General features: G+C 32.3%; 1 protein-coding gene across 2 annotated transcripts in view; it reads left to right on the top strand.

Moving 5' to 3' along the window:
• add3a (adducin 3 (gamma) a) overlaps nt 1-7,110 on the top strand; it is a 79,318-nt gene extending 72,208 nt beyond the window's left edge. Inside the window, exons 10-14 of one of the 2 annotated variants that reach the window (XM_016295229.1) lie at nt 1,587-1,838; nt 3,594-3,710; nt 3,845-3,928; nt 5,997-6,120; nt 6,862-7,110. In XM_016295229.1, the coding sequence (XP_016150715.1) occupies nt 1,587-1,838; nt 3,594-3,710; nt 3,845-3,928; nt 5,997-6,120; nt 6,862-6,992 (708 nt within the window). In that variant the 3' untranslated portion in view covers nt 6,993-7,110. The remainder of the gene's footprint in view (nt 1-1,586; nt 1,839-3,593; nt 3,711-3,844; nt 3,929-5,996; nt 6,121-6,861) is intronic. The other variant, XM_016295228.1, reaches the window with a different exon arrangement.
• The last annotated feature ends 1,869 nt before the right edge of the window (nt 7,111-8,979 follow it).

Genomic DNA, 8,979 nt, shown 5'->3' with positions numbered 1-8,979 from the left:
CCAAGGCAGTCGCCTACCTTTGCCTAATGGGTAAGTCCGCCCCTGGATACAGCGGACGAGTGGATATGAACTCCGCTTTAGACCAAACCATCGAGCCAAAAACAGCCCAAAGCGTCTGCTAAATGACTACTTACTACTAGTCCAGCTGTGTTTGAGAGGAATAATCACAGCGGAGAGACTGCAAAATCACTTATTTCTTCGTCTTTTTGGCTTTTTCCGCCCTCCTTCCTCTCCTATTAGGCAGACGAATGTAGATAGACGTAAAGAGAGAGAGCCAAACCTCTTCTCTCTTCTTTCTCTCTGTCTGTCTCTTTCTCCAGCTGTTTTCTCTCTCTCTGTCCGTGTGAGATAGGGAAGAACGCAAGCATGTGGAAAGTCTGTTTTCTCAGCTGCGGCAGAAGAATGGAGTGATGTGGAAGATGATAATGATATGGTGTGTCACTCAGTGAGCCGCCGTCACCAGCTCTCAGTGAACCAATACGGTTGCAGCGTTAGGTTACATAATGTGCTTGAAACGCAGATTTAAAAAGCGCCTTTTGTAGTTGACAATTTCTTTCTGCAAAGTCAGTTTCCAAGCAGCGGCTGGTTATATAAACCAATTCAGTTGAATTATTCATTAAGCTCATTCATAAAAGGCATTTAAATAATTTAAGAATAGGTCTCGTCCTCATAGTTACTAAAATGTAACTAGTTTTTATTATTAAATATTTAATTTTATATTAAATGATTTAGGACTAAGTTTTGTTTTTATTGTTACTAATTTGACTTCATTTTTGTATTATTGAATATTTAAATAATACAATTCAATTTATTATTGTGTATGTGTTAAGAATATATACATTATAAATCATTATAGTTATAAATATGTAGTATTTAATAAATTAAATTTAAAATGTATATATTAATGCGTACGCAGTATTAAATTTAATAGTATTATTGACATTTTTAATGATACAAATAAAACATTCTAGTAAGTTAAATTCTTATAACTACACTTATGAAAGAGCTTAAAATGAATATTTCATAAGTGCAAGTACTAAATATTGACTAACTCTCTCTCTCTCTCTCTCTCTATATATATATATATATATATATATGTATATATAAACTGCATAGTACATTTTTATTAAATAAAATGTATTAATTAATAAAAAAAAATATTATTATTACATATTTAAGCTCATTCATAAAAGGCCTTCGAGTAATTTATCTCTGAAAGCAATGAAATATAAAAATTGGTCTCATCTTTATATTTTCTAGAATTTGATTGGTTTATTTTTATTATTAACTGTAATTGTAATAGCATTATTAGTACTATATATTAAAATGTTATTTTAAATATTTTGTGCATTTATCTTAATATTAGCATTTTAATTTAGTTCATTATTAATTATATTTGTATTTATCTTTGTGTTTTTTATTTATTTATTTATAGTTTGGTGCATATTTGTAGTTCTTGTTCATAGATAGTATTTATGGGTTTTGTTCTTTGGCAAACTTTTTTTTTCTGTTTCAAGTATAAAATTCTTTTGCATACTTTTTTCTATTTTTCATGTATATTATAAACCTTTATGTTTTCCTTTCAGGGTTACAGGACAGGCTACATGTACCGGCACCCCATTGTGCGAGAGAAGCCGCGGCACAAGAGCGAAGTGGAGATTCCTGCGACAGTGACGGCGTTCATGTTCGACGACGACGACGCTCCACGCTTCCCTCTGAAGTTACTGCAGCAGCGACAGCAGAGAGAGAAAACACGCTGGCTCAATTCACCCAACTGCTACATGAAGGTGAACGTGTCGGACGGGGCGAGCGAGGAGAACGGACGCACTAAAACCATGGTGAGGCTCGGCTCAGCTCATCTCTGTTATGGCCATCTGAGATTTGTGCAATCCAGTTTTTGAATAGATTGCTGTAAAAGTAGTAAATCTTTCTTATCAGACAGGATTTTGTGGATGAGCAAGTATGTGGTTATTTCCTGAGCGTACCTTACAGCAGATGAAATGAACTCATATTTCTGTCATCACAGAAACTTTTGAAGTCTCATAACTTCTGTCAGTTGACTGGAGGCCGCCACTGCCTTCAAGCCTGATGCCAAACACAGTTCCCTCCTGACCTCTAGTGGTCAAGGCTTTAGTATTGCAGCTTTTGGCTGCATTTTTAGGGCCCTATGAAATTATTCTGAATTCCATTTATTTTTTCCTGTTTTAATTATTCTGGATTCCATTTTAATGCTTAAATTAAATTTTGTTGATAAAAACGCATTTCAATTTAATTGAAATCATGAAACTTACATAATTTAACAATATTAAATGTTTAAAAAATACATTATCAAAAAAAAAAAAAAAACTTTTTTGGGGCCCTTGTAACAACCTTTCTTTCCAAAATTTTTTTTTTTTTTCCCAAATTCTGTGTTTTCCGTTTTAATTGTATTTTAATAGTTTTTTTTTTTAAGTAATAAAAAGGCATGTCTAATTAATTGAAATCATGAAACTTACATAATTTAACAATATTAAATGTTTAAAAAATACATTATCAAAAAAAAAAAAAAAAAACATTTTTGGGGCCCTTGTAACAACCTTTCTTTCCAAAATCTTTTTTATTTTTCCCAAATTCTGTGTTTTCCGTTTTAATTGTATTTTAATAGTTTTTTTTTTTAAGTAATAAAAAGGCATGTCTAATTAATTGAAATCATGAAAAGTTGAGCAACTATTACATCTTTAGAGATGCAATTTTTTTTTTTTTTTTTCAAATTCTGTTTTGTTTTATTTTCCTTATTTCCATTTGAATGGTTTAATAAAATTTTAATAATCATAAAACATGTCTACTCAATTCTCAATTGCATTCATAAAACTTTTTTAAATTGTAGAGCTTTTTATAATAGAGTCCTGTAAAAAATGTTATTTTGTTAGAAATTCTTTGATGTCTGTTTAAATTTTCTGGATTTATGACTCGATACAAATTAAAGGCATAAAACATAAATAATTTAATTAAACTTTTAAAATGTAGTCAAATAAAAATGTTATTTGCCAAGCAAATTGCTGCACTACAGAGGTTCTCTGTTAAAATTAAAACAAAGGGAAGAAATTGTGATTATAAAATAGTGTTAATAATTTTATTGTTATTTATTTTGAAAAATATAATCTACTGTACAGTAGTAATATATTTCTGTCACAAGTTATAAACCTAACTATTATTTTGACAGGTTGTTGTGAACTTTGTTTATATATGATGATAGTTTTATTGGTGAATTGACTCTCAGAGCAGCTCTGGAGATGAAGTTCATGTGTTCACGGCCTCATGTAGTGAGAATGTACCACAAGCATCATGTGTGTTTTAGTACTAACTGCCGCTCATTCAGCAAGAATGAAATGTCAGAATTAGCCAAGTCTGAATTTAGCTCAAAATTAGACATTTGAGCATGTTTTCATGGCAGAAATTTGTTCTTGGTAGGAATGAGTTTATTGACAGAATTTTTTTTACTTTTTCAAAACAGCAGTCCCTAGACTTTTACACCGACTCGGAGTGAAATCTCAGCCTGTATTTATCTTCCTGAATTCTGTACTAAATCTCTTTCTCTAACTCCTCCTCTGCAGTGGATGAAGTCCGATGACGGTGGAAACACCAGTGGGACTCCGATCCGCATTGAAGATCCCAACCAGTTTGTTCCTCTGAACACGAACCCCAGTGACGTTCTGGAGAGGAGAAATAAGGTGAAAAATAGACAAATACCATTTTTGCATTCACACTTGCTCCAAAAGCAAAAGAAAAAATCTACAATAACATTTCTGTGATTTTCCAAATAAAAATCACTGAGTCTTAAAGAGCTTTCTTGTGATCTTTTCAGATTCGTGAGCAGAACCGGTTTGACATGATGACAGCAGGGCCGCAGTCACAGCGCCTGGCAGGGATTGTGGTGGAAAGACCGCCGGTAAGTGTCAGTGACATTACCATAAACACAATCCTCCGTGTCACTAGGTGGCGCCAGATCCTGTCAGAGACAGTTGAACCGTAGTGAAATGAGCATCAGTTTAGAAGGAAAAGGCCTCATGTTTCAAAGCTAGGGATGGACGATACCTCTTATTTTATTTTCGATCCTATACCGATATTTTCAAGCCCAGGATCGTCGATACCGATACCAATACCTCTAAACTAAACTGATCTTTTAAATTATTAAAAGAATATAATCAGTAATTATACTCACTTAATATTAGATTATAAAGCCATGTATTTTAACATTTCATAGGCCGTTTTTGTTTACACTGTCAGAAAAAAATATATACTATAATTGTATTTTAGCCCTTTACTGGGGCAGTAACCTCAAAGGTGCAACTATACCCCTAAAAGGGAGCATATTAGTACCATACAAGTATGCATGCTTTAAGGGTAGATAAGTTACAAAGGTGCATCTTTGAGGGTACCTCATGAAAAATAAACATGGTGTTACATTAGTACTAATGTATTATTATTATTGTTATTATTATTGCCATGGTAAATTTGTGGTTACTGCAGTTTTAGTACAAATACTGTGGTAAACTGTGGTTACTGTAATAAAACCATGGTGAATTTTTGTAAAAGGCTGTCAGGCTGTTGTCAGGCTAAACTTTAGCATATTTCTTTCTGACAGATTTATTAACAGCAATTAGAGAACAGAACACAATCCATTTGAACTTTTAACAACCAGTTTAAATGAATTTACTTGCAAAAACTAGCCAATTTAAAATAAATATTTCATGTACACAAAAGTTTGGGGTCAGTAAGATTTTGTATTTTTTTTTTTAAGTCTCATGCTCACCAAGGATGCACTTATTTGAGAAAAAAAAACAGTAAAAGCAGCAATATTGAGAAATATAACAATTAAAAATAACTATTTTCTATTTTAATATATTTTAAAATGTAATTTAAAATGCATCTGTGATCAAAGCTGAATGTACACAAAAGTTTGGGGTCAGTAAGTTTTTGTAATATATATTTTTTTAAGTCTCATGCACCAAGGCTGCACTTATTTAAAAAATAAAATAAAGTAATAGCAGCAATATTGTGAAATATAACAATTAAAAATAACTATTTTCTATTTTAATATATTTTAAAATGTAATTTAAAATGCATCTGTGATCAAAGCTGAATTTTCAGCATCATTACTCCAGTCTTCAGTGTCACATGATCCTTCAGAAATCATTCTAATATTTACTGTTCAAGAAACATTAAACATTATTGCTGCTTCATATTTGTGTGGAAACGTGATGCATTTTTTCATATATAGTAATTAATTTTCATTTTATTTTATATATAGTTACAATGTAATGTAATAATGTGGCAATGGTTTCTATAGATCTACTTATGCTTCTGATGCTTTTGGGAAACGCAGCCCTATTTGAACAAGCACTGTGAGCCATGTGTCAGCAGCGAACGCTGTCTGTGATTGATTGGTTCTGTCTTTCAGCATTTGCGTGTTCCGATGAGCAGAAGAAATGGTTCTATCCAACACAATTATTCGCTGATATAGTCTATTTTTCCACTTACAAGCTTATTTTATGCACTGAATTTCTTGATAAATAAATAAAATTAATGGTTAAAAATGCACTTTAGAATCGATATTTTGATGTGAGGATCAATCCTTTCGTGATCGATCTGCCCATCCCTATTCAAAGCAGGGTCTTATGAAGCTCTGTTTTTCTTTTTAAGAGACAGTCGCCAGTCCAGGTAAAATCCCAGGGAGTTTTGTGTGTCGCGGTTTTCATTTTTGAAATATCTGCATGACTCCTTGTTACATCGAAATCTTGTAGTTTTGGATTTGCGGTGTTCTCACGTCATATTTTGCATTTTAATATTTGAGGATTTGTGACTTGTCTTGCTTTTGAATGCACACAGTGATCAACACATCTGATGGTCTGTGTGTTTGAGTGGTTTTTGTCGGCGTTGTGACTCATTTCATAACTGAGGTGCGCTTCGATTGTCTTATTTTGTGTTCTCTGCTCTGCCCCCACACACACGTGCAGCCGTACATGGGCGATAACGAGGAGCAGACGGGACCACTTCCTCCAAACCCCTTCAGCGAGCTGAGCGAGAAAGTGCTACAGGACTACCAGAAACGAGCAGAATGGCAGCAGCTCGGAGTAGACGGTAAAACACGCTCACGAGTCCCTCACACCTCCAGCGTACTCTACAGTTCGAGTATATATGTATATATAATACCGTTAGGGATGCAACGATTCACTCAACTCGCGAATCGATTCAGGATTTGGATTTCACGATTTGATTTTCTCATTATTATTATTTTTTTTTTTCAAAATGAGATTAAAGACATTATACAGTAAATGAAAAGGTGTTGTTTTATTAGGCGATTGCTGCATGTTTGTTTGTGAAATTGAAATATAACAAAACTAAATTGAAATTTTAAACAAAATTTCAAAACAAAATGGCCCTACATTAGCTTTGTGAAACTCTACAACATAAAACATCCGCACTGAACAAAAACAGCAGATGGGCTGAATGAGACAGTAGGTGGCGCTTATGAACAGCAGCGATACAAAGCAAGTGGTGCATTGTTACATCCCTACTAACCCCAAACTTTTAAACAGTGTTTCACCTTTCAGACTGGTGTAAACTAATAAATAAAGACTACTGTGATGCATGATACCTCCTTGCTTTTAAGATTTCCTCACATATATATATGAGCCAGTCAATACTAATGGTATAACTCGGCCCCTCATAGCTAAAAATCAATACAGTGCATCTTGCACAGGACTAACTTGAATGCACACAGCCAAGACTGTCTGTCCTGCGAGCGTCTTACAGCTGGGACAGTGTCCTCGCATGTTAACCTGTCTGTCTTTCTGTTCACTAACCAACTGACTCCTGCAGATGAAGAGCAGCTCACGTCAGACGACGCTTCCACACTCTCTCAGTCAGTGTCTCCACAAAACACTCCCGCTAAAGAAGGTATAGCACACTCAAAGAGCCAGCTGTCTCACCTCACTCAACCTCAACTGTGACCTCTGTGTGTGTGTGTGTGTGTGTGTGTGTGTGTGTGTGTGATGCAGATCCAAACTGCAGTATGTTAACATATCATGTCAATATTAGCTGCAAATGTTTACCAGGGTTGCTAGGTAACCGTTCAAGAGGAAAATGAAAGAAAACACTGCACTGTTTCACTATGATGATAATGAATTTCTCACAAAGTATAAGCTAAAACAATTAAAATCATTTTTTGATAATTGAAGTAAATCTGAAATAAAATATAAATATTACATGAAAAAACTACTTTGAGGTACTTTTATAGTTTTTATTAATATTTTGAATCCGTTTTTGTCACTTTTGTGTGTTTGTCATTTTTAGCCACTTTTATTTTTTTATGTCTATATATTATTTATTCATTTTTATTTCAGCTTTAGTTTACTATAATAACTAGAGCTAAAACCATTAATTCAAAAAAAAATTTCAAGATTTTATTCATTTATATTTATTTATAATGCTAAAATATATAAATATTACATGAAAAAACTACTTTGAGATACCTTTATAGTTTTTATTAAGATTTTGAATCAGTTTTTATTTTTTGTTTTCATTTTGATTTAGTAATTTTGTGTTTTTGTCATTTTAGGTGTTTATATATATATATATATATATATATGTATATGTATATATATATATATATATATATATATATGTATATAGTCTAGTTTTTATTCATTTTTATTTCAGTTGTAGTTTACTATAATAACTAGATTAACTAGGGCTAAAACCATTTTGTTATTAAAGTGAAGCTGAAATAAAATATAAATATTACATGAAAAAAAACTGAGGTACTTTTATAGTTTTATTAATAGTATAAATCAGTTTTTATTTTTATATTTTTGTTTTCATTTTGATTTAGTAATTTTGTTGTTTTTGTCTATTTTAATAGTGTGTGTAATATATATATATAGTTTTTTTATTCATATTTATTTCACTTGTAATTTACTATAGTAACACTTTTGTTAACTAGGGCTAAAACCATTAAAAAATAATTGAAGTAAAGCTGAAATAAAATAAAATGTTAAATGAGAATATTAATGAAAAACATAAAATTAAATAACTAGCCAAAATTAAAAATGTTGCCTTGGCTGCTAACTGAAAGAAGTTTAAGTTCAGGTACCAAAATTTAAAAACTGAAATTAAAACTAAATAGAACTATTTAAATAAAAATAAACTAAAAAAAATAAAAGCATGTAACAAAATTACTCAAATTAAACTGAAAAGTGAACATGTAAAAATTAAAAGACGTGCCATGATTATGAGTTTTATACAGGAGGAGAAGCGAGGGAAACTCCGGGGAAACTGGCTTCTCTCACCTGATGGACTGAAAATGTTCTGAGTTTATCTCGTTGATGAGCCCATACTGCATTATTTTTTTCATATTGTATGTTTATTAGATTCTCACACAGACCTTTTATGAGCCCCTTTTCTATCCGTCATCTCTCATGGTGTCAGTTCTGCTTGCGTCGTTTCTCCAGCTGTAGGTGAAATTGGTCACACTACACAGGAAACGCTTAAAGAATCACACTGGAAACCGTTTGGGGGTTATTTTAGCAGGGTCCTGTGTAGAGTCACTCTAGTCTCTCCGTTCCGTACGAAAACATTTAACCGCTACAAAAAGCAGAGCAGTCACGTTTTAGTGAACATCAACTCTTCATCTCTTATGAAATATTTTAGCTTTTTTTAAAAATTCAAACCATTTAGTTTTTATCCGTTCAGTTTTGTACACGTTTCTATTCTTTAACAACGAAACAAAACGAAGCATGTTTTGCTAGTCTGAATTTCTATGGCTGATAATGTAGTGGTGCAATCGTGTAATAGCTCAGATTACTAAACACATGTAACGGAAATATATGAAAACTGGAGTGATGAGATATACATGTATAAAATATAATATTTTTGTGCTGCACTTTTTAATGTGGTATACAACATAACAAAAAAAAAAACATCTATGGATGAAGATCT

The sequence above is a fragment of the Sinocyclocheilus grahami genome, unplaced genomic scaffold (genome assembly GCF_001515645.1).
Source record: "Sinocyclocheilus grahami isolate Dianchi unplaced genomic scaffold, SAMN03320097.WGS_v1.1 scaffold332.1, whole genome shotgun sequence".
NCBI lineage: Eukaryota > Metazoa > Chordata > Actinopteri > Cypriniformes > Cyprinidae > Sinocyclocheilus > Sinocyclocheilus grahami.
This window is presented reverse-complemented; position numbering and strand designations above follow the sequence as displayed.